The sequence below is a fragment of the Bombina bombina genome, chromosome 3 (assembly GCF_027579735.1).
Source record: "Bombina bombina isolate aBomBom1 chromosome 3, aBomBom1.pri, whole genome shotgun sequence".
Classification (NCBI taxonomy): Eukaryota; Metazoa; Chordata; class Amphibia; order Anura; family Bombinatoridae; genus Bombina; species Bombina bombina.
Window position 1 is genome coordinate 649,789,905 of NC_069501.1, and position 26,868 is coordinate 649,816,772.

At 40.8% G+C, this 26,868-nt stretch overlaps 1 protein-coding gene across 1 annotated transcript in view; it reads left to right on the plus strand.

Annotated features, from left to right (window-relative positions):
• The window catches only part of LOC128652466 (multidrug and toxin extrusion protein 2), a 450,289-nt gene extending 423,621 nt beyond the window's left edge, over positions 1–26,668 (plus strand). Inside the window, exon 16 of the mRNA XM_053705404.1 lies at positions 26,573–26,668. Coding sequence (XP_053561379.1) covers positions 26,573–26,668 — 96 coding nt within the window. The remainder of the gene's footprint in view (positions 1–26,572) is intronic.
• Positions 26,669–26,868: the final 200 nt, after the last annotated feature.

Here is a 26,868-nt window from a genome sequence, read left to right on the forward strand (position 1 = left end):
AGAGATTTAAAGTTGAACTCCTTCACGGCAAGGAAGGGGTTAACTTTTTATGTGAGCTCGGAAAAAAAATATTTTTTTTTATTTATCCCTTCGTTATACATTTTTAGAGATGTTTTTATTGAAATCATTCACTATTTCTTTTACAAGATATGATGAGTCCACGGATTTCATCCTTACTTGTGGGATATCGCCTCTTGGTCAACAGGAGGAGGCAAAGAGCTCCACAGCAGAGCTGTATAAATAGCTCCTCCCTTCCCTCCCATCCCAGTCATTCTCTTTGCCTTTGTTAGTGATATGAAGAGGTAAAGTGAGGTGTTAGTTTAGAATCTTCAATCAAGAGTTTATTGTTTTTAAGTAGTGCCTCTGAGTGCTACTTTGTGCTGGGGTGTAGCCTAGACCAGATCAGTCTCTTCAGTACAAAAAGAGGAGCATTTGGTGGCTTTAAGGCAATAGGAACTGGTGGGACATAATTCTCACTGCGCCTCCTATACATATTTGCTGCCCTAATCTAGATAGCCTAAGCACTCTTAACTCAGGCTGATCTTTGTCCACAGGGCTATGAGAGGGAGAGGACCTCTGAACACCTGCTGGACTGCCATGCTGTTGCACAGCGTTCCAGGTAAGTGCTAACTTTCTTATTTCTGGGGTGTGAGCTGTGGGGCTCAGAGAGCTAGTTTCATACACACATATCAAGGGCTGTGATTAAGAGAGCCTCTTATTGTGCTGAGACTGTGGTCTCTTCTTGGGAGAGTACTATTTTTACGGTCACTGGGGCTGGAGACAGACAGCTTTATGTTACTAATACAGTTTGCAGTCCGGATGAATAGCTTTATTTCTGTGGATATCTACAGAGTAGCTTTATTATGTTTTAGCACACTTGCTAAGCGTTGCTCTCCTCTTCCAATAACAGTATTTTACTGTCTATCTGTAGGAGCGGTTACATGAGGGCTTCATGCGCTCACAATGAGGACGGCTCTATGTTTACTCTTTAGCTGCCCGGGAGTTTTTCTGCACCGCACGCCCACGATGGGTGGAGCCATGGTGTGTAGGTCTTTACGACGGCTCCATTTTTCTTACTAGCCGCCAGGGAGTTACAACTTAATACGCCCACGATGGGCAGAGCAAGGCTATGCTTTGTCGCACTAAGGACAAGTTGCGTGCCTTTTTGTATCTCAGTCCCGGTAAACATTGTGAAAAACACTATACATACAGTGCATATTATCATTTGCAGGGGTGTGTTGTCTGCTGTCTGCTGTTAGGACAGAAACAGTGGCAGAGTGGTAAAGGAGTCAGACTTTTAACTCCCTTACGTTAGCTATCTAGGAACGACTGTAGCAATTTATATTGTTAAGTTCATACACGGTTTGGTTTCCTATTTAAGGGCACAGTACTGCCCGATTTTTAGTTACACATCTAGTTGTATGAGAAGCCCTACACCATATGTTTACCTTGTCTGCTGTTTATGTTACAAATGTGAGGTATTTTACACATATAAAGAGACAGTGGCGTTTTTATGGGTTGATTTGTTCAAGGTATCTGGATGTTTATATGTTTATTCATCCTTTACTTCTTGAATAGACTAAAAATACACTACAAATATCGTTATTTTTGCATTTAAAGTGATAGTTCCTTTTCTTTGATGCATTTTAGATGTTTAATGTATGATGCAGCTTTGTGCTTAAAATGGAACATGTGCACACATAGCATAAAGTTATTTTGGACCACATGCAGTGCTCTGTGGTTCCTTGAAACTTTCTTATAGATGGTGTGCACAAGACATGGTTGCTTTCGTGTTAATTGCAATGTCTATTGCCAGCAAGGTTAACATGCTACTTGGATATTTCTGGCTCAGAAATAAGTACATTTAAAGTGACGGTAATGTTTTTTGTGTTAATTATCTTAAAACATTGCTATTCCTTTATTTCTGAACTTTTCCGTTTATGGCGGCAAGTTCTAGGGGTCCGTTGGTTAGCTAAGCCACCTAGCAATTGGAGGGTGGGGAGTTTGAATCCAGCAGCAGCTGATTTTCCCCTTCACAGGACTCCATGCATTGACCTGGTATTGCAGTACCTCCAGGATCGGTGCACTCCTCTTTAAAACACAGCCAGCTGTAGTAACCTAATGGTTAGCTTAGCTGTCTAGCAAGCAGAAGGGCTGCAGCTATTTTGCACCTTGTATGTGTGCTAGCAAGCTGTTTAAAATTTTCCATTCCTTCCGTCTCATGTTTTCAGGGAGATGTATCCTATAGCGGATGCTATCAGGGATTCTTGGCAGATGGATCCTAAGGTGAAAGGAGCTATTTCCACCTTGGCTAAACGAACTACTATCCCTTTTGAGGATACTTGTGCCTTCAAGGACCCTAGGGAAATTAGAGGGTCTCCTTAAGAAGTTTTTATGTTCATCAGTTGTCTTTGCAACTGGCAGCCTGCATTGTCACGGTTACGTCTGCGGCTGCTTATTGGTTTGATGCCCTGGAAGAGTCTCTTATGTCTGAGACTTCTTTGGAGAGATACAGGACAGAATTAAAGCTTAAATTGGCTAATTCCTTTGTTACGGATGCTTCTCGGCAGATTACCAAAGTGCCGACTAAGAATCTTGGTCTGCGGATGTGTCGTCTAAATCTAAGCCTTTGACTATTCCTTACAGGGGAAGACACTGTTTGGGCCTGACCTGCAGGAGATTATTTCTGACATCACGGGAGGTAAGGGTCAATCCCTCCCTCAGGATAAAAAGATCCAATCAGAGGGGTCGACAGAGTGATTTTCGTGCCTTTCAAAATTTTAAGGGAAACCCCCCTTCCTCTTCTTCTAAACAGGAAGGTGTCTATTCACAAGCCATATCCACCTGGAGACCACACCTGTCTTGGAACAAGGGCAAGTCAGCATGAAGGGCAGACTGTATTTCTTCACCCAGGTTTGGATATAGGATGTCTGGATCCCTGGGCATTAGAGATATTATCTCAGGGATACAAGCTGGAATTTGGAAATTCTCCTCCCAGAGGAAAGTTTCTTCTTTCTCGATTGTCTGTAGTAGATTAAGAGAGAGGCGTTCTTACGCTGTGTAAGTGACTTATCCTCCATGAGAGTAATTTGTCCCATTCCAATTCAGGAGCAGGGACAGGGGTTGTATTCAAATCTGTTCGTAGTTCCAAAAAAGAGGAAATTTTCAGACCCATCTTAGGTCTCAAGAGTCTAAACAAGTTTCTCAGAGTTCCATCTTTCAAGATGGAAACTATTCGTACCATTCTTCTATTGATCCAGGAGGGTCAATTTATGTCTACCGTGGATCTAAAAGATGCATATCTTCATGTTCTTATCCACAGACGTATATTTTCAGTTCGTGACTCTTACTTTCGGTCTGGTCACGGCACCCAGAATTTTCAAAGGGTTCTGGGGTCTCTGCTGGCAGTTCTAAGGCTGCGGGGCAGGCGCCTTATGTGGACTATATTCTGATCCAGGCGTCGTCTTATCAGCTAGCAAAGTCTCATACCGACATTGTTTTTATCTTTCCTGAGGAAGATAAATCTAGAAAAGACAAGGGTTCCTTTCTTGGGACCTCTAATCGACTCTATGTCCATGAAAATCTTTTTGACAGAGGTCAGTAAATTAATGATTCTGAACACATACCGAGTTTTTCAGACAACTCCTTGGCCGTCAGTGGCTCAGTGCATGGAGGTGATTGGATTGATGGTAGCGGCAATGGACATCATTGCTTTTGCTCGGTTTCATCTCTGGCCTCTGCAAATAACCATGCTCAGTCAGTGGATTGGAGACTATACACATTTGTTTCCTCAAATAAATCTAGACCAGAGAGCAAGGGACTCTCTTCTATGGTGGTTGTCGCTGGATCATCTATCCCAGGGGACATGCTTCTGCAGACCCTCGTGGGTGATAGTGACAACGGATGCCAGCCTGATAGGATGGGGAGCAGTCTGGAACTCTCTGAGGGCTCAGGGTGTATGGACTTGAACAGAGTCTCTACTTTCCATCAATTTCCTAGAGTTGAGAGCAATATGCCATGCTCTTCAGGCTTGGTCTCAGTTGGCTGCGGCCAAGTACATCAGATTCCGGTCGGACAACATTACGACTGTAGCTTACATCAATCATCAGGGAGGAACAAGAGTTCCTTAGCGATGATGGAAGTAGCCATGATAATTCAGTGGGTGGAGGCTCACTCTTGTTTTTCTGTAGGTGATCCAATTCCAAGTGTGGAAAACTGGGAGGCGGATTTTCTAAGCAGACGGACATTTCGTCCGGGAGAATGGGAACTTCATCCGGAGGTATTTGCCAACCTGATTCTCAGATGGGGCAGGCCTGAGTTGGATCTTATGGCATCTCATCAGAATGCCAAGCTTCTGAGATATGGGTCCAGGTCCAGGGATCCCCAGTCCGAGCTGCTAGATGCCTTGGCAGTACCTTGGTCTTTAGCCTAGATTATGTGTTCCTTCCATTTGCTCTCCTTACCCGGGTGATTGCTCGAGTCAACAGGAGAGGGCTTCGGTGATTCTCCTCGCTCCTGCGTGGCCTCGCAGGACTTGGTATGCCAATCTGGTGGACATGTCATCTCAGCCACCGTGGAAGCTCCCATTGTGGACTTTCTCATTCTGGGACCTTTCCATCATCCGAATCTAGTTTCTCTGCAGCTATCTGCTTGGAGATTGAATGCTTAAATTTATCCAAGCGAGGGTTTTCTGATTCGGTCATTGATACCTTGTTTCAGGCAGGTAAGCCTGTTACTAGAAAGTTTTTCCATAAGATATGGCGTAAATATCTTTATTGGTGCGAATCCAGGGGCTACTCATGGAGTAGGGTTAGGATTCCCAGGTCTTTGTCTTTTCTCCAAGAAGGATTGGAGAAAGGTTTTTCAGCTTGTTCCTTAAAGGGACAGATTTCTGCTTTTTCTATTTTGCTACACAAGCGTCTGGCAGATGTTCCAGATGTTCAATCTTTTTGTCAGGCTCTGACTAGAATCAGGCCTGTGTTTAGACCAATTGCTCCTCCTTGGAGTTTGATTTAGTTCTTATTGTTCTTCAAGGGGTTCCATTTGCACCTATGCATTCCATAGATATTAAGTTGTTATGTTGGAAAGTTTTATTTTTGGTTGCTATTTCTTCTGCTTGCAGAGTTTCTGAGCTTTTGGCATTACAATGTGATTCACCTTATATTATTTTTCATTCTGATAAGGTGGTGTTACGTACCAAGCCTGGTTTTCTTCCTCAGGTTGTTTCTAATAAATTTTTTATTCAGGACCTTGTTGTTCCTTCCTTGTGTCTTAATCCTTCTTCTAAGAAGGAGCGACTGTTACATTCTTTGGACGTGGTCCGTGCTTTAAAGTTTTACTTACAGACCACTAAGGATTTTCGTCAATCCTCTTCCCTGTTTTTTGTGTTTTCTGGGAACGGTAAGGGTCCGAAAGCTGAGGTTACCTTCCTTTCATTTTGGCTGAAGAGTATCATCCGTTTTGCATATGAGACTGCTGGACTGCAGCCTCTTGAACTAATTGTGGCTCCTTCCACTAGGGCTGTGGCTTCCTCATGGGCATTCAAAAATAATGCTTCTGTTGAACAGATTTGCAAAGCTGCAACTTGGTTGTCTCTTCACACTTTTTCTGAATTTTACAAATTCGATCCCTTTGTCTCGTCTGAGGCTGTTTTTGGGAGGAAAGTTCTTCAAGCAGTGGTGCCTTCCGTTTGGGTTCCCTGTCTTGTCCCTCCCATTTCATCCGTGTCCTATAGCTTTGGTATTGTATCCCACAAGTAGGGATAAAATCCGTGGATTCATCATATCTTGTAAAAGTAAAGGAAATGTATTCTTACCTGATAAATTTGTTTCTTTTATGATATGATGAGTCCACGGCCCACCCTGTTTTTATGAGACAGGTTTTTATTTTTGTTAAACTTCAGTCACCTCTGCCCCTTGACTTTTCCTTTCTTTACCTAACTTCGGTTGAATGACTGGGTTGGGAGGGAAGGGAGGAGCTATTTATACAGATCTGCTGTGGAGCTCTTTGCCTCCTCCTGCTGACCAGGAGGCAATATCCCACAAGTATGGATTAAATCCGTGGACTCATCGTATCGTAAAAGAAACAAATTTATCAGGTAAGAATAACTTTCCTTTTCATTTGTGGGGTTCAGTGGCATGTACGTTAGTGCATCTCGGCAGCTTCTCAGTGTTCCTGCACGGAGTATGTTAGGAGGGCGCCCTCTTTTTATTTTAGAGGCGCCACTTCTATGGAAGATTGAACGTAACCTCTGAGGAAAGGAAGTTTTAGCTATATCGGAGCGGAGCTTGCATGGACTTTTACTATTTAACTCTATCGGCGCCATTTTGAGCTTTCTATATTGTTATGTAGATAACTCTGTTTCAAGTGGGCAGGGAGGCACCTCAGTCACAGAGCACTGGTGAAGAGTCTGGGAGCTCCTGTGTTTGTTAGGTCAGTTAGACAATACTACTATGCATACTTCTAGCTCTGATATGGTTATTTAACTATGTACCGGTTATAATTCCTCTTTTTGCCAGTTAGTGAAATTGGATCTGTACGAGCAGACTTACTTTGTAATCCACTGTGTAGGTGGCGCCTTATTTAACACACTAACTTTTTAGCTCTGTCTAAAACATATCCGTTTATTTGATTGTATGCACCGTAATTAACAATCTTAGTTGTTATATTTCTATTACAAGCCTTAGTGTATCTCCTGCAGTATAGATTTTAGAGATCTCCGGATAGCACACACATATATCTCTGCATATTATTACTCTGATGCTATCTACTTGATATAGTTACCGGTATTTATCTCCATATGTATGGGATACCAGGTAGTTACTAGACCCGGCAAAACTGTACTCCCAGGTAGGCTACCTAAGTGTTAAGATATAGCACATTTACTCTCTGTGCTACATTATATCACTTTGATTGTTTTATAGCGACCTTTAATGTGACACACTACCACTACTCACATTAAAAGGTTGAAAATAATATAGTACTCTCTCTTATTATCATTAACTCCTTTGTTCCATTTAATACAGAGGGTCTATGAATAATCAGCAATTTAGCTGAGAATTGTTATTTAATCTGCAGTACTCCACAACTGTGTGCACCAATCATACTGACTGAACTATTTACTTGAACCTGGTACATTATATAGAATTGGTAGTCAAGTCTAATCTGTATATTTTTAATTGCACATCCCAAGATTTCTTTCATGTAATTAGCAAGAGTCCATGAGCTAGTGACGTATGGGATATACATTCCTACCAGGAGGGGCAAAGTTTCCCAAACCTTAAAATGCCTATAAATACACCCCTCGCCACACCCACAATTCAGTTTTACAAACTTTGCCTCCCGTGGAGGTGGTGAAGTAAGTTTGTGCTAGATTCTACGTTGATATGCGCTGCGCAACAGGTTGAAGCCCGGTTTTCCTCTCAGAGTGCAGCGAATGTCAGAGGGATGTGAGAGAGTATTGCCTATTTGAAATCAATGGTCTTCTTCTAGGGGATCTTTTTCATAGGTTCTCTGTTATCGGTCGTAGAGATTTCTTCTCCTACCTCCCTTTTCAGATCGACGATATACTCTTATATACCATTACCTCTACTGATTCTCGTTTCAGTACTGGTTTAGCTATCTACTATATGTAGATGAGTGTCCTGGGGTAAGTAAGTCTTATTTTTTTGTGACACTCTAAGCTATGGTTGGGCATTTTATATGTAAAGTTCTAAATATATGTCTATAAACTTATATTTGCCTTGATTCAGGATAATCAGTATTCCTTTAAAATTCAGACTGTCAGTTTCATTATTTGGGATAATGCATTTTAATTTATTTTTTCCTTACCTTCAATTTTCAATTGACCATTTTTCCCTGCGTGCTGTTAGGCTCGCGGGGGCAGAACATTTTTCTTTTTATTGCGTCATTTTTGGCGCAAAAATTTGTCATTTCCGGCGCCGTAGTTGACGCCGGAAGTTGTATTCTGTTAATGTCATTTTTGACGCATGCGTATTCAGACATTTTTTTGTGCCAAAAAATGTGGGCGTCGGTTTCGGCGTCAGAGGATGTGGCGTCATACTTGGCGCCAAAAATATGGGCGTTGTATTTGGCGCCAATAATGTGGGCGTCGTATTTGGCGCCAAAAAATGTGGGCGTCTTTTTTGTTCCATTTTTTTCCTCACATTAGTTAAACCTCACTTTTTTATTGCTTCTGGTTTCTAGAAGCTTATTATTTTGCATTCTTTCCCATTCCTGAAACTGTCATTTAAGGAATTTGATAATTTTGCTTTAAATATTGTTTTTTTCTATTACATATTTCAAGATTTCACTGTTCCTGTTTCAAAACGTACTAAGGGATTCCGTTGACTGAGTTCAGTCCTACCAAAGCTAAGTTCATTTATTTTAAATGTTATAAATGTTTATCTTTAGCTATGGTTTGTTATAAGTTTCATGTTAAACTTTTACATGCAGAATCCATTAGTATTTATGCTTTATATATTACTATTCTTTTTACATCTTATGTACAAGAAATACTTAGAAGATTTATAAGAATATTTTTCTGATTCTATTTTAAAGGCTTTGTCTGACATCGTGCCTTCTAATAAAATTTTTAGGTCTTTTAAAAAAACTTCTTTTTTAATTATTGAAGTTTCAAATGACCAACAACATACTGATTTATCCTTCTCTGATGATGTTTTTTTCTCATTCAGAATTTTCCTCATCAGATATTGACACTAACAAATCTACTTTTTTATTTTTTATTAAAGTAATTTGTTCATTGTTGAAAGGGTGTTGATTATTTTGGACTATTAAGGTAACTAGTTCTTTTTCAAGACTAGCTAACATTTTATTTCTGGCTTATTTATTCTTCAGTGTTTTCAGAGGTTTTTTTCCAGTTCCTCATACTAGGGAATGGGAATAGGCTGAGAATTTTTCTTTTATTCATTCTTTAAAGGTTTTTTTTTTTGACAGTATATTTTTTTATTGAGCAAGGAAAAATGACAATAAACAACAGATATATCCAGTTACGACACAAGCTTAATGAATAAAACCAACCCGATCTCGTTCAAAAAGGTACAGAAAATTTCAAGCATTAACAAATCAGTATAGTTACTCTATCGTTATATTCAGCTCGTAGTAGTAAGAATACTTGTAGGTAAAAATTTAAGCTACAGGAAGCGGAAATAAGGTAGTAGCAAAAATAGCTCTGATAAAGAATATAGCAAGATATCTGGGTTATAGGTTGTGAGTTGTACGATATAAGAGTTAAAAGTAATATTTATTTATGTGTAATAGAAAGGGGTAACTGGTACATATACTAATGGTGCCTCATTTTATAACCTTCAGTATAAGAAAATAAGAATACTCCCCTTACTTTGCCGTAAAAGGTAGTGTATCTATTTAGTGCAAGTAGAGGCAAGGTGGGGAGATTAATGTCAAGGTTTTATTTAGGGGGAGGGGGAGTCAGCGGACCAAAGCGCTCTAGTTAAGTAGGAGGGGGGGGGGGAGAGGGGGGGAGGAGGGCGGAGCGGTTTAATACATCTGGTTTTTTTTTTTTTTTTTTTTTTTTTTTATTCAGTCTTTAGGGAATTTAGTTACAGAGTAGGGGAGTGTGAGTTCTAATACGTGTAAGTGTACTGGAGGGAGAAATGATGTGTGCTGGGTGCAATGTAGTAGAGGTACCCTGGATATGGATATCATAGTTATAAATATAGAACTTAGTATAAATGCATCGGTACTAACCACACGCTAAACTCATCGAGAGAGGCATAAGTACCTGTTGTTATAACATTGACTGAGATATTGTGCTTAATTATATCCTAAATGTTATATATTTGTCTCCAGAGAATAATAAATAGTCATAGTGAAATACAGATTCCATGGTAGCTAACTATCCACAAGCGGAGACATGAGACCTAGAGGAGTACTAGAGTAATGTGAAATAGCTATGCCATGGGATATAAAATATCTAAAAAAGGTGATATCAAAGGACTTTAAATATACATCATCTTAAGAGATACAATAATCCAGCAATGAGCTTTGCAAAGCTAGATAACGCTGTTTAGTGATAAATTTATCCTGTCTTATACTATGACATATGTCCAGCCCACTGCAGAAAGAGCCCATGCCATCTAACTAAGGAAAGGATGAAAACGTATATGCCAGACAGTGCCTTCCCAGTTAGCACTGCCCCAGCAACTCTAGTGATGCCAGCATGGAGACACTGCCAGTGACCAGACAAAGTATCTCTAAAAATTAAGGGAAATGTTTGGTAATGTCAAAGCTCTAAATATTTCACTAAAAAAAAAAAAAAAAAAAAAAAAGACCAACTCTCTATCTAACTGAGGCATGTATAATAATGTGTATTCTATATAGTGGGGAGTTTATAAAAAAAGAGGTAGTAGCTTGTAAGCAAACATATTAGAAAAACTGTGGTAGGACAAAACGTAGCCTTGATCAACAAGCTCAGGTCTAAATGGTAAGGAGAACCGTCTCAACAATAACTAAATAAAACAAAACAGTGCCCATGGGACTCCTCATCAGACAATTTAAATCTGTCATCATTAACAGTAACCTGTGGAGGTTGGGGAAAACTGAAAGCACTGCAGAAGTCACGTATAGAGTTATCATCTGTTGTAGTGACAGCAAACAGAAGAAAGCATTGCATCCTCTCATTAACCCTATACCGCATAAGGTAACTAAGCTGCAAATGTCTATCAATTCACCATAGCTCAAATGTCCAGCGGTAAGGGTTAAGTCTTTGCCAGCTATAGTGCAGTTTGTGGAATCTAAAGGTGATAATCTCCTGGGGATCTCAGCTGTAGGCCATCTGAATATGTTAGAATTCTCCCATGTTTTGGTTTCTGTCAGCGGGACGTCACTGACTGACTCAGGGTGAGTTCTGGGCATAGGAGAGTTCTTATCAATATCGGAGCGCAGCCCAGGTTTCCTCTCAAACAGGGCGCCGCTCAAAACAAGCATTCATGTCAAGCACTGTGACTGCCTGTACCTCTAAGGACCTTCAGAGTGGTACGAGCTGACATCCAGGTCAGAGGAGCGCGGTCCGGTTTTGCTCCTTGTTCTTTCAGGGTCCAACACAGGTAAAGTGAGCTCCTGCTTCACCGGGATCAGTCTGGGCTCTGAGTCCATTATAAACTTAGAGAGGGGCGATAGCTCAGCCAGTCTAGGCTCCTGACACTGCGACACAACATCCCTCACTCGGCACTGCTTGATAGACATGGGTCCCCCACCACTCTGTGGAGCGCGACTGAGATCGCGAAGTGGTGAAGTGCCTGTAGTTCTAGGGCCTTGAGGTAGAGCCCGGATCTGCAGTAGGAGTCTTCTGCCATATTTGAGGAGGGTGTTTGGATAAGGACTGAGCAGTGCAGCGGAGTAGAACAATGCTATACGATCGTCAGTTTCAGATTATCTAAGCTGTCAGGGCTTCAAAATGGCGGCAGGATAGAAGGCTCCTCAGAGTGAGTTCAGGATTTACCGGCTACTCCAGAGTGCCGTTATTGTGACTGAGTGGTGAATTCTTCTCTGGAGAGTTTGATCTCAAACCATTTCCACATAGTAGTGGAATGGCCCTAGCCAGTTGGGTTATTTGGAAAGTGAGCCAGCGAGATCCTCTATAGTGCGGCCATTCCTCCGGCTGTCGGCTCCGCCCCCCCCCTCTTTAAGGTTTTAACTACATCTTTGCCGGCAGTTAATTCTCAATTTTGAGGTTCTCAATTTATTGGGGCTATCTCTACTCCGCTAATTATGCTATTGTTTCTATAGCAAAATAGTATTTATTTTCCTTTAGATGGTTGTTATCTTATTTAAGGAAAATTACTTAATTCTCAGGTACTTTTCTTGGTCCTGTGATTTATTTGGATGATGTTGCAATTGCTTCATTTTTCTGTTTACTTTAAGATCAAGTGTCCGATTATGATTTATTTTAGCATTGTTAAAGGGACAAAATCTACTAGATAGGTGCTGTTGCATTTGTCTTGTTGTTTTGCATTTGTGATTATGCAAGTCCAGTGTATTGACTGGTCCTTTAACTGGACTATCATGCTAATTATTTTCATTTGTGTCTTCATTTTATTGAATATTTTCGCAAATGAGGTTTAATCCTATGTCTTTAGCTGTTTTTGCTAGAAGAATTTTGTAGATTTCTAAAAAATCCATATTTCTTTTTTTCTAAGATAATCAATTATTTGGTTTATAATTGGATTAAATTCTTAAACTGTTACTCTGGGCTTCAAGATTGAGTTCTAAGACTAAACTTTAAGCTTATATTAGTTTGGTTGATCTTATTAAGGAACGAATTCCTGAATTTTTCCTGAATTTTTTTAGTTCAAAATCAGCTCCCTAAAATTGCAATGTATGTGCCGTATTCCAGCTCGGCTGGTAAGGGGAGGTTAAGACTTTTTTGAATTTATTTGGTTCTATTCGGTCCAAATTTCTTTGATTTTGGGTACAGAATAAGTTCAAGAGTAAAGCCGTCTGTGAGAAGTCTTTTTTCCAGTAAGGCCTTAACACTTTCTATAAGTGTGTTTAAGCCCTATATATTTTTGGGTAATGTTAGCACGGCTGATCACCGTGGGGCTCAAGCGCTGCTCAGACCCTGTAATCTTTTGGGTATTCTATCCAGTTCCATTTTTAGGAACTGGTTTTGGGGTTTTATTCAAACTATTCTGCACTTTTTTGGTCAGTGATAGCATTATTTGTTTTCATTAGATACAATAGATGCATATCTTCATTTTCTGTTTTCATTCAGATTATTTTTCTGAGGCTGTGGAATCTCATATGATTCAACTTTGTTCTTTCAGGACATAGTTAGAGGATCTTTTTTTCAAAAGCTCTTGATTCTTCACACAAGGGTCACCTTTTTTAGGTTTCCAGATAGTTTGTGTCACTGTCTTTGTCTCTATCAGACAAGTGACAATTTATTGGGTTCCGTCTGTCGGTACCTTTAGTCCTCTATTATTTCCTTCAGTTGCTATATATGCATGGAAGTTTTAGGTCTTATGGCTTGCAGCATTGGATTCAAATCCCTTTGCTCATTTTATAGAAAACCTTTCCAGTCTTTTTATGCTGAATAAATGGTGCCAGGGATTCTAGGATTTCACATTTTAAATCTTCGAATCCTAATGTTTAACCTGTCTTGATTTGGTGGTTAAGATCACCTCATTTAGTTCTACCAGGTCTCTTCGTTTCTTTCAACTGGACCATGATCTCTACAGATGTGAGTCCTTTTTGCAACCAAGGGGTTGGAAATCTCAGGAGGCGAGATTACCATTTGATATTTTAGAACTCCGTGCATTCTCAGAGTTTTTCAGTTCGTTATCTTTTTGATGAAGAGACGTTTATTGTTTTTCAGACAATGTCACAACTGTGGTGTATGTCATCAATCAGGGTGGGACTCTCAGTCCTTAGGCTGTGACAGAAGTGTCTCGGATATTGGCTTGGGCTAAATCCAGCTCCTATCTAAATGCTGTGTTTTTTTTCCCAGGTATAGACATTTGGGAAGCGGATTATCTCTGTTAATCAAGCTTTACATCCAGGAGTATGGTCTCTCATACCTAGATATGTTTCTCAATTTTTCAGATGTGAGGATTTCCAGAAATAGATCTGTTGGCATCTCATCTGAATAAAGAAACTTCCCAGGGGCACTATTCAGGTCCGGGGGATCCTCGACGGAAGTAGTGTATGCATTGACATTTCTATGGAATTATCATTTTGCCTATATCTTTCCGCCTCTAGTTCTTCTTCAAAAGTGATTCCAAAATTCTAATGCAGTATTTGTTTGTACTGCTGGTGGCTCCAGCATGGCCTCTCAGGTTTTGGTATGCGGATCTCTTTCGGATGGCCAGTTGCTAACCTTGGGACACTTCATTAAGATCAGACCTTCTTTCTCAAGGCCAATTTTTTTCCATCAGGATCTCAAATCATTAAATTTGAAGGGCTGGAGATTGAATGCTTGATTTTTAGTCATAGAGGTTTCTCTGACTCATCTGATTTAATCCTATGTTTCAGGCTCGTAAATCTGTCTCTAGAAAGATTTATTATCGAGTCTGGAAGACCTTCATTTCTTGGTGTTTTTCTCATAAATTTTCTTGGCATTCTTTTAGAATTCTAGAATTTTATAATTTCTTCAGGTTGGTTTGGATAAGGTTTTGTCTTCAGTTTTTTGATCGGACCCAAATCTCTACTCTTTAGTTCATTTTTCACAGAAAGATTGCTAATCATCCTGATATTCATTGTTTTTTACAGGCTTTGGTTCCACTGTATTAATTCAATCTCTCCTCTTTGGAGTCTCAATTTGGTGCTGAGGGCTTTGCACGGCTTCTCCGTTTGAAACTAGGCATTCTCTGAACATTAAATAACTTTCTTGGCAAGTATTGTTCCTTTTGGCTATCTCTTCTGCCTAGAAGAGTTTTTTGAGTTATCTGCTCTTTCTTGTGAATTCCTTTTCTGATTTTTCATCAGGATAAAGGCAGTGTTACTTCCTGCTAGTCATCATTTTGTTCAGGTTTTGATTCGTACTCTGTCAGGATTCCTTCACTGCCTGCCTTTATCTTTAATTCTCAACCTGCACTGTCTAAGCCCTGCCCACAGCGTCTTTAAATACACCTGTCTCCTAATCGGCAGGTGCTTAGTATTTTGTTGCTTACACGGGAGTAACTACTGCTCATACTGAGCTTGCCTATTCCTTCTGGAATCTTTCTATTTTACTCTTTATCGTGGATTACAAAAGCTAAGTTATTCCTATAAACATTTGCAAACAGCCTCCTGCACATTCAGTGATTTCACTCAGTAGGAGGACACTTCTGCCTATGTATTTCGGCTCTTGCCGTTTCACTGAGGAATTCCTATACCCACTCTAATCATTCACTGCTCGAGGATCCTGGTCTCCTGTGGGAGACTCCTACCCTACCACCTCAGATTATTCTACGCATGCCTCCCCTACGGCTATCTTACAAGCAGCAGTCGAGTACCACGGCAACCGGGACTCGCTAGCGTTCTGCGCTGTCAATCATTCCAGCGCGTCATCGAGTAACTCCTCCCGGCCTGCTGCGCTCAAACTGTCAGAACGCTGTTAGCAGCAGCTGAATCATACAGGTAAAGGAACTCTCTTACCCTCCTTGAGAATTTATAAGTGAACTGCATAACTGGTACCCCAATTCTGAGAGTTGGGTTCTCTCCTGTGGAAATAACTTTGAACTACTGCCACTAAAACCTATCATTCACTACTTCTAATACTAGATATCTCCAGCTACCGCTGAGCTAGTAAACCCACCGGATAAACCCTAACAGATTGTTTAGAAGTTTACTACTCACTAACCTTGAGATAGAGAATCTCTTCCTTCAGACTTATATTAACTCACCCCTTTAATCCAGCTGATATCACTGACTACCATAGTGATACCTATCAAAGGGGTCGAAACATTTAAACTATTTTACTGTTGTGTTTCACAAGTCCACAAAGTCAGATCAACTTTACATAACTAAGCCCCAAGAATATGGAACCAGCAGAACTTCGCAAGTTGTTTACAACTTATCTCAGAAAGTCGATCAAATAGCTCATGCTGTCAGAGAACTACAGATTGAGAACAAGACACTAAAGGATCTGTTCAAGGACTCCATAGCTGCAGGTCGGCTCAATACTCTGTACCTGAACCACAAATATCTCTTCCAGAGACTTTCAGTGGTACCAGACACTCATATAAACAATTAAAAAACGCCTGTCACCTGTTGTTCACTTTGCATCCTAAAAGCTATCCTACAGAAAAATAAGAGTTCTTACACTCATTACATTTCTCAGGGGAGCCTAGGGTTTGGGCAGACAATTTATGTGAACATGAAGATTCTACTCTTGCCACCTTAGCATCTTTCTTTAGTGCTATGGATGAATTATACTTGGATAAAGACACTCAACTGACCGCTGAGGCTCACATGAGAGATCTCAAACAGGGTAAAAAGGCCCTGAAGAATACATCGCGGAGTTTAAACTATATGCATCAGACTCCCCTCTGGAGTCCTATAGCACTTCGTAACCAATTCCGTTTAGGGTTGGCGGAGAATCTGAAGGATGAGTTGGCAAGGATCGAACTACCCTCCACCATAGAAGCCTTGATGAGGATCTCCTCTCAAATTGACAGAAGACTTAGAGAGAGACGTGGTGAGAAGTACCATAGCGACCTCCTACGTTAAGAATACTTCATCTACAATGCCACCCAGACCCTCACCTCCAACATCTGTTCCTATGGAGATTGGGGTCGTCAGGAGACCTTTATCAAGTGAAGAGAGGATGAGACGTAAGACTAGGAATCTCTGTATGTACTGTGGAGATCCATCACACTCAGCTGTATCAATGTCCTATTCCTTCCGAAGAACAAGAAAAGTAAGTCCACCACTATTTGTTCCCTCTCATGATGTTCATAAAAAATCCACTTTCTGTAAACTCTCTTTATTCTTGCAGTGGGATCAGAAAAACGACTACCAGCTGAAGCCATCATTGATTCAGGGGCTTTCGGGAAACTTCCATAGATTCTGAGCTTGTAAAAATAAATAAATCCCACTTGTGTAAAAGAGACTACCCACTTGTACTTCGTGTTATTGATGGCTCTACAATACGTAATGGTTCCTATTACACATTCATACTGTTCCTTTGCAAGTTGTTACAGAAAAGGGTTCATACTGAATTCATCTCCTTTGATGTTTTGCCTTCTCCTCATTTTCCTGTAGTCTTAGGTATTACTTGGTTACAATTACATGAGCCTTCTATAGTCTGGACCTCCTCAAAGATATGCTTCAGTTCCACATACTGCCATACCACTTGCTTCCCACAGCAAAACCTTCTTCATACTCTTCCTGATCCACAGCTTTTACCTAGCTACTATAAGGATTTTGCTGATGTATTCAGTAAGACTGAAGCTGACACATCTTCACCCCACCGACCATATGATTGCCCTATTCAACTACAGCCAGGGGAAAGCATACCATTTGGGCATATTTATCCGTTAAATGAATCCGAATTAGAACATCTGAAGAATTATTTAGTAGGAAAATCTCAAGAAGGGTTCATAAGACCTTCCACTTCTCTGCTGGAGTCGGCATGTTCTTTGTGAGAAACAAAGATGAAACTCTCAGGCCTATCATAGATTATCGAGAGCTTAACAAGCGGATCATAAAAATCGGTATCCGTTACCACTGATTCCGGAAATGATTGAACGCCTATCTGAAGCTACCATCTTCTCTAAACTCGACCTCAGAGGAGCATACAATTTGGTACGGATACAGGAAGGTCATGAATGGCTCACGGCATTCCGCACTAGATATGGGCTGTTTGAATACCTGGTGATGGCCTTTTGATTGTGCAACGCTCCGGCGACTTCCAACGTTTTATAATGACATTTTTTAGGGACTTGCTAGATGTCTGTATGGTAGTCTACCTTGATGACACTCTTAATTTATTCTAAGACCTTAGAGGACCACATCAAACATCTCCGCTGGGTACTCTCCCGACTCCGTACTCACAAGCTTTATGCCAAGGCAGAGAAGTGTCATTTCCATTGTACAGAGATTTCGTTCCTGGGTTATGGCATCTCCCTGAAGGAATAAAGATGCAACATAAGAAGGTAGATACGGTATTGGGACTGGCCTCAACCATCCAATAGGAAGGATCTACAACGTTTTCTGGTTTCTCCAACTATTATCGGAAATTTATCAAGGGATTCTCCAAGGTAGCAAAACCTTTGACTCAACTCACTTCCCAGTCCAAACCTTTCACTTGGACCCAAAGAAGCATCCACAGCTTTCGAGTTTCTCCAAGACCAGTTTTTCCACAGCACATATACTCCGAATTCCTGATGCATCCCTTGCCTTACACCCTTGAAGTTGATTCATCAGACTTTGCCATTGGGGCTGTACTCTCACAACGACTATCTATGACGGAACTTTTGCATCCTGTCTCATTCTTCTCCAAAATTATGTCTCCGGCGGAGATGAATTACACTATAGGTGACAAAGAACTCCTCGCCATTAGCAGAGCTTTAGAGAACTGGAGACATCTATTGGAGGGAGCTAAATATCCTGTCACTATCTATACAGACCATAAAAACCTCCATACCTTCAGAATAATAAAATCTTATCAGCGAGACAGGTCAGTTGGAGCCTCTATTTTTCCAGGTTTGATTTCATTATTCAATACCGACCAGCCAGCAACAATGGGAAGGCTGATGCTCTCTCTAGAAGAGATACAAAACCCATCTATATCTCATGAGATCCAATCAGTGATTCCCCAAGAATGCTTCATAGGCATCACTACCCCTTTATTATCCGAGATTAGAAGACATCAAAGACAAGACAACGAACTCACACGTTACCAATTAGATCGAAGAGAGGGTTCTTCTATCACAAGGATAAGCTTTACATACCTCAAGCTCTAAGGAAGCAGGTTTTAAGATATCATCACGACATCCCAACGTCAGGTCATCCTGGTGTCAGACGGACCTTGGATTTACTGACAGATCGTACTGGTGGCTCTAAAATGAAGCAAACAGTTAAAGATTATGTTAGTACTTGTTCCACCTGCATTACCTCAAAGAATGAAAGGTTAAGACCTTATGGGTTATTGATGTCTCTGCCCATCCCTAGCTGTCCCTGGGAACAAATAAGTATGGACTTCATTGTTGAATTACCCCTGTCACAAAAACAGAACACCATACTAGTCATAGTGGATATGTTCACCAAGATGGGCATTTCATTCCCTTCCATAAGATTCCTTCATCTTCAGAAACAGCTCGTCTCTTCTTAGACAATATCATTATATTACATGGCGTACCTGCTAGGGTGATCACTGACAGAGGGACGCAATTCAACTCTCGATTTTGGTCTACATTGACTAAACTCCTTCAAGTTGATCATAGATTCACAACAGCTTACCACCCCCAAACCAACGGACAGACAAAACAATTGAATCAATGGCTTGAGGAATATCTTCGTTGTTTTTGTTCCTACCAGCAAGACCAGTGGATCTCTTACTTACCCCTGGCTGAATATGCCTACAACAACTTAACCAGCTTATCCACAAACTTTTCGCCTTTCTTTGCGAATTACGGATTTTACCCTACTCTGTTCTTAAACGCTACCTCAAGTACTGATTCACCCAAGTTGGATGACTTTACTATTAGGATTTTAGACAACTTTGATTTCATCAAACGGAATATTCAAAATGCTCAGGCTAACCAGAAAAGGCATTATGATCTAAGAAGAAGAACTCCCCCCAATTACTCCATGGGGGACCAGGTTTGGCTTTCCACGAAGAACTTGAAACTTCAAGTGCCTAGCAAGAAACTTGCCAGGAAGTTTATTGGTCCTTTTGAAATAAACTGTGTAATCAACCCTAAAGCTGTCACCTTGCAATTACCCCCTGGAATGAAGGTACATCCCACGTTCCACGTCTCTCTTCTTAAACCATATATCGGATCTAGACAACAAGAGCCTTTTCCTGCAGACTCCCCTGTTACGACCGATACGCAGGTATACGAAGTTCATTCCATTCTGGACTCCCGTTACAGGGGTTCAGTACTACAGTATCTTATCCACTGGAAGGGTTAGCCGTCGGAAGAAGACTCGTGGGAGGCTGCCTCGGACGTTGATGCTCCTAGACTCATCTCTACTTTTCACAGTCGTTTCCCGGATAGACCTAGACCTCAAGCTGTGGGACAGCTTTCTTGAGGAGGGGGTGATGTCAGGATTCTTCACTGCCTGCCTTTACCTTTAATTCTCAACCTGCACTGTCTAAGCCCTGCCCACAGAGTCTTTAAATACACCTGTTCTCCTAATGGCAGGTGCTTAGTATTTTGTTGCTTACACGGAGTAACTACTGCTCATACTGAGCTTGCCTATTCCTTCTGGAATATTTCTATTTTACATCTTTATCGTGCATTACAAAAGCTACGTTATTCCTATATCATTTGCAAACAGCCTCCTGCACATCAGTGATTTCACTCAGTTGGAGGACACTTCTGCCTATGTATTTCGGCTCTTGCCGTTTCACTGAGGAATTACAACCACTCTAATCATTCACTGCTGAGGATCCTGGTCTCCTGTGGGAGACTCCTACCTACCACCTCAGATTATTCTACGCCTGCTCCCTACCGGAATCTTACAAGCAGCAGTCGAGTACACGGCAACCGGGACTCGCTAGCGTTCTGCGCTGTCAATCATTCCAGTGCGTCAGCGAGTAACTCCTCCCCGGCCTCCTGCGCTCAAACTGTCAGTACGCTGCTAGCAGCAGCTGAATCATACAGGTAAAGGAACTCTCTTACCCTCCTTTGAGAATTATAAAGTGAACTGCATAACTTGTACCCAATTCTGAGAGTGGGTTCTCTCCTGTGAAATAACTTTGAACTACTGCCACTAAAACCTATCATTCACTACTTCTAATACTAGATATCTCCAGCTACCGCCTGAGCTAGTAAACCACCGGATAAACCCTACACAGATTGTTTAGAAGTTTTACTACTCACCTAACCTTGAGATAGAGAATCTCTTCCTTCAGACTTATATTAACTCACCCCCCTTTACTCCAGCTGATATCACTGACTACCATAGTGATACTATCAAAGGGGTGAAACATTTCAAACTATTACTGTTTGTTCTGCAGTTGTGTTTCACAAGTCACGAAGTCAGATCAACATTACAGTATCAAACCTGTCATTAAGCCAATTTCTCCTCCTTGGAGTCTTAATTTGGTTCTGAAGGCTTTTCAGGCTCTTCTATTTGAGCATATGCTTGCTGCTGGACATTAATTACTTTCATCGAAAGTATTGTTCTTTTTGGACATCTCTTCAGCTAGAAACAGTTTTTTCTTGCGAATCTCCTTTTTCTGATTTTTTCATCAGGATAAGGTGGTTTTTGCTGTCCTCATTTCAATTCTTACCTAAAGTTGTAAATTCTAACAACATTAGGGAGGAATTATTGTTTTTCCTAAGATTCTTACTTCTTTGGATGTGGTAAGAGTTTTGAAATCCTATGTTGAAGCTATTCAGATTTCAGATAGACTTCTAGTCTATTTGTATCTTTTCTGGTTTTAGGAAGGTCAAAAGGCTTCTGCCATTTATTTGGCATCTTGCTTAAACTTTTGATTCATAATGCTTATTTGGAGTCGGGTGGATTCCCGCCTCAGAGATTACAGCTCATTCTACTAGGTAAGTTTCTACTTCCTGGGCTTTTTAAGAATGAAGCTTCTGTTGATCAGATTTGCAAAGCAATGACTTGGTCTTCTTTGCATACTTTTTACTATGTTCTACCTTTTTGATGTTTTCTCTTCTTTAGAAGCAGTTTGAGTAGAATGGTACTTCAGCAGCTGTTTCAGTTTGATTCTTCTGCTTATAATTTCAGTTTTTTTCATTATAAAAATTGAAACTTTTTGATTTGGGTAGTGGATTAATTTTTCAGCGGAATTGGCTGTCTTTATTTTATCCCTCCCTCTCTAGTGACTCTTTGCGTGGAAGTTCCACATCTTGGGTATCTGCTATCCCATACGTCACTAGCTCATGGACTCTTGCTAATTACATGAAAGAAAACATAATTTATGTAAGAACTTACCTGATAAATTCATTTCTTTCATATTAGCAAGAGTCCATGAGGCCCACCCTTTTTTGTGGTGGTTATGATTTTTTTGTATAAAGCACAATTATTCCAATTCCTTATTTTTTGATGCTTTCGCTCCTTTCTTATCACCCCACTTCTTGGCTATTCATTAAACTGAATTGTGGGGTGTGGTGAGGGGTGTATTTATAGGCAATTTAGGTTTGGGAAACTTTGCCCCTCCTGGTAGGAATGTATATCCCATACGTCACTAGCTCATGGGACTCTTGCTAATATGAAAGAAATGAATTTATCAGGTAAGTTCTTACATAAACTATGTTTTTAATTCTTTTTGCATTTGAATAAAAGCTATGTTTTAATGTCTAATTTGGCATTTGATCCTCAAGTTCCATTTCTGTACCAATGTACTTAATATGACCTATATGTTACTGCATTGAGTGCTAGAAATGTGCGATTCGTTTCGATTCAGAAATTCGTCCGAATTCGTTAAATTTGGAGATTCAGATCGATTCAAATTTCCGAATTGAAATAGTGCCGAATCTACCGAATAAATCCGAATTAGTATAATAATGAATCTGGATCCTGCTAATATCCACTGTAGTAAATCCTTTTTAAGTCTTTTCTTAAAAGGACATATGTGCATACCTTCCTATAACTCTGTTCCTAAGGAATAAATGCTTCTGGCTTGTGAGGATCAGATTTGTTTTTATAAGCATATCTGTTAAATTTGATCTTTAGCAAGAATAAAGATTTATGTTATTTTAGAGAGTATTTGCATATGCCAATCCTGTGCTGCAGTTTTTTTTCACTTAACTAATGAAAGTACAGTTAGGTTGTTGTATTCTGAGCCTCATGTCTCCTAGGATGATGCTGCTTAGGCAATGCCACAGCTTCTCCTTAAACGTCCCAATGCAGTGCCCTGCGGTTCCTCTCAATCTCCTGGAGGAGTGTATTTGCCTTCAGATTTTGCAGCTCAGGTATTCTGTCAATATCTGCGGCTTTATCTGCCTTTTCCTTCAGGGAAAGCACAAGAAGACATTTAAAATAGTTGCTATCCCTCATAAATCTTATGCGGTGCAGTCGCTAGTAGCTTCTGAGGGTGATATATCAGATTCGGACAGTATAATTCCTTAATCTAATGCTGAAGAGTATCCCTTCAGATTTAAGCTTGAACATCTTTTGTGTATGGTATAAGGAGGTTTTGGCTAATTTTGGGCGACTCCGATACGTATGTCGCTGTCAACCTAAGAATCTAGTAAACTATATAAATACTAGGATTCCTCTGTGGAAGTTTTTCCTGTTCCAAACCGTGCTAGGAGATTTTTCACAGGAATAGGAGAAGTCAGGGATTCCTTTTTCCCCATCTCATGTTTTTGAATAGATGTTTTCCTGTCGCTGTCTCCTTTAAAGGCGCACAATGCCTAAAGTAGTAGGGTGTTTTCTACTCTGGCTAAGCAAACTACGATTCCTAGAGAGGATAGTTGTTCTTTTCAGGGTCAATGGACTAAGCTGAAGTTTGTTTTGCCACTGTGTCAAGTGTGGCATCTTATTGGTGCGGTGCCTTGGTTGAACCAATTTGGTAGGGACTCTTTTAAAGGAGATCAAGTTCAGATTAAGGCTCTTAAGCTAGCCAATTATTTTATTTCTGATGCTACCGTGCAGTTTAGTTTTTTTTTAGCCTGGAGTCGAGATATTTGGCTTTGTTGTACTAGCCCGCGGGGTGTTGTGGCTATATCCATGGTCAGATGGATTTTTCCTTTGAGGCCAAGCTTCTGACGCTTCCTTACATGGGTAAGACCTTGTTTGGTCTTGATCTGGCAGGAATATTTCAATACTATGGGTGGAAAAGGTTCTTTTCTACCACAAGGAAAGATGAATAGAGCTAAAGGAGTTTGCCCCAATCTGCGATTGATCCAAGTGGGGGGCGGGCATCTCTCTGTTTTGTCTTCAAACATGGATACGAGATGTCCCAGATAGGCTGTGGACAAGTATCTCAGGTTTTCTACATATAATTCATATCTTCCTCCAGTGGCAGTTTGCTCCTTTTAATTTTATCTGCAGGCCAGATAATGATGAGGCATTTTTGAAGTGTGTTTAGGACCTCTCTTCCCTGTGAGTGATGGTTCCAGTTCTTGTAAGGGAACATGGTCTAGAATTCTTTTCATTCCTGTTCGTGGTTTCCGAGAAAGAGGGGAGTTTTTCGTCCTATGAAACAGTATCCCAACAAGTTTTCTCAAGGTACCGTCCTTCAAATGGGAACCAGTGGTTTCATTTTTCCTTGGTCCAAGAGGATCGGTTCATGGTGACCATAGACCTGGAGGACGTGTATTTTTAAGTTCCTGAGTTTTGCCTTTCTGTCAAACACTCTGTAGCTCTTCCCTTTGGTCTTGCCCCGGCTCCCAGAGGGGGCTATCTTGGCAGTGATCAGGTTTCGAGGTATTCCTGTGGTACCATTCCTGGACGACACAATGGTTCAGGTGTCATCCTTTCAACAAGCATTATCTCATACAGAGATCTTGTTGTCTGTTCTTCATTCCCATGGATGGGAAGTAAACCTGAATATGGATTCCCTTGTTACAGCTACAGGGATAGTTTTCTAAGCGACCATATTGGTTTCCTATCTCTGTCCATATTTTTGGCAGAGGTCAGAAAAATCGAGGATTCTTTCCTCTTGTGTCTCTCTACATTCTACTGTTGGGTCTTCAGTGGCTCAATGTATTGAGGGTATTGGTCTGATGGTTGCTTCACTGGACATCAGCCCTTGCTCGATTCCATCTCTGAGTTTGCTGTTATGCATGCTCAGATAGTGGAATGGGATCATGTGGTTTTGTCTCAGATGATAGATCTAGGATCTGTCGACAGGATATTCTTCATGTGGTGGTTTTCGCAGAAGCATCTGTCTCGGGTACACATGCTTCAGGAGAGCTTCCTGAGTAATGATGACCACGGACGCCAGCCTGTTAGGGTTGGTGACTATGGGACTTGGGAGGAGTCTGCTATTCCAGAACCATCTTGGAGTTGATTTACATCAACCTCCTGGCAGGAACCTGGAGTTCCTTTGCCATGATTGACATGCACCGTGGGTGGATGCTCACATTTGTTGTCTATCCAGTATTCACATTCAGGAGTGGATGCCGGGAGCGGACTTCTTGAGAGTCAGTTCATTCCGGGGAGTGGATGCTTTTCCCGGAGGTGTTCTCCAGGTTAACCCTCAAATGAGGGGTGCTGGAGTTGGAGATGGCAGTACGCCAGATTTTCTTGTTATGTTAAAGGTCTACAGATCAGCAGGCTGCTTTGTTAAAATTCCTGATGGTTCTTGGGTTTTCAGTCTGACATCCCTGTTCCTCAGTTTGCTCTCCTTCCACAAGTCTTTGCTCGTATCCTTAGGAGTGGGCTTCAGTATTTTTAATAGTTCTGGCATAGTCTCGCAGGATCTGGATACTGACCTAGCTGGGATGTATCTATTTTACCTTGGTGGTTGTTCCTGAGGAGGGACCTTCTGATTCAGGGCCCTTACTTTTGTTTCTCTGACTCTTTCTGCGTGGAACTTGAACGCTTAGTTCTGTCTTAGTTCTGTCTTGAGACCATGATTCAGGCTTGTAATCTTGTTACTAGAAAGATTTGCCATAAGTTATGGCGTATATATCTCTTTCTAGGTGTGAATCCAAGGCCTTCTCTTGGCGTAAGGTCAGGATTCCCTAGGATTTTTCTTTCTCCAGGAAGGTCTGGAGAAGGGTTTATTAGTCAGTACCCTTAAGGGTTAAGATTTCTGCATTTTCTTTTTGCTAAAAGTAGTGTCCTGGCGGACGTGCCAGATGTGCAATCTTTTTTGTCAGGCCTTGATCAGAATCAGGCTTGTGTTTTTAAGTCTGTTGCTCTTCCTTGGAGCTTTAACTTTGTTCTTAAAGTTTTACAGCAGGTTCTGTTTGAGCCATTGTATAGATATTTGTTATCTTGGAAGGTTTTGTTTCTTATTGCTATCTTTTTTGCTCAGAGTTTCAGAATTATCAGCCTTGCAGTGGGATTCGCCTTATCTTCTCTTTCTTGTCGATAATGCAGTTCTTTGTTCTAAGTTAGGTTTCCTTCCTACTGTATAGTGGTTCCGGACATATGTTAATCAAGAAATTGTTATTCCTTCTCTATGTCCTCATCCTTCTTCTCATAAAGAACGTTGTTGCTCAACCTGGATGTTGTGCGTGGTTACATTTTAATTACAGGCGACTAAGGAATTTCGCCAGTCTTCTGCCCTGTTTGTTTGTTTTCTCTGGGAAACGTAAGATCAGAAAGCTACTGCTACTTATTTTCCTCTCTGGTTGAGAAGTTTAATTCGGTGGGCTTATGAGACTGCTGGACAGCAGCCTCCTGAGAGGATTACAGCTCATTCTACTTGGGCTGTCTCTTCTTCTTGGGCTTCAAAAATGAAGCTTCTGTGGAACAGATTTGCAAGACTGCTACTTGGTTCTCTTTGCATACTCTTTCCAAATTTTTCAAATTTGATATGTTTGCCTTGGACGAGGCGTCTTTTGGGGAGTAAGGTTATTCAAGCAGTGGTTGCCTTTTTTTTAGGTCTGCCTGTCTTGTCCCTCCCTTATCATTTGTGTCCTCTAGCTTGGGTATTGGTTCCCAACAGTAATTAATGATGCCGGTGGACATATCTTAGGAAAGAAAACAAAATTTATGTTGAGTCCACGGCCTTGCCCTTTATATAAGACAGTTCTTTTTAACTAAAACCTCAGGCACCTCTACACCTTGTGTTGCTCCTTTTTCTCTGTTTACATTCAGTCGAATGACTAGGAGTTGTGGGAAGTGATACTTAATACTTTTGACCCCAGTGTTCTTTGCCTCCTCCTGCTGGCCAGAAGTGATATTTCCAACAGTAATTGATGATCCTGTGAACTCACCACATTAGGAAAGAAAGACATATATCGGCATAATTTTTTTTTAAATTTATTTATTTAATTATTTTTTTTGTTAACAGGCACAAATACATGCAGGAGTGAAATCACCGAAAGAGAAGGTTGATTATGGTTCCTCATCAACAACTGGTTTTGCTGTTCTTGAAAATGGTGAGTAACTACAACAAATTGGTAAATAAATGCAATTGTGAGACCTGGAAATGTAGAAATGCCTTGGGGCCAGACATACAGCTTTTAGGAGCTTGTGGAGAGGGTTATGCTGCGTAATAGGATTTTAAATATCCATGACAGTGTTCTCCACAGAACATTTTGCCAGCCAGGTGGCATTTTGAAGAAGCTGGGTGGGGGAAATGTAATA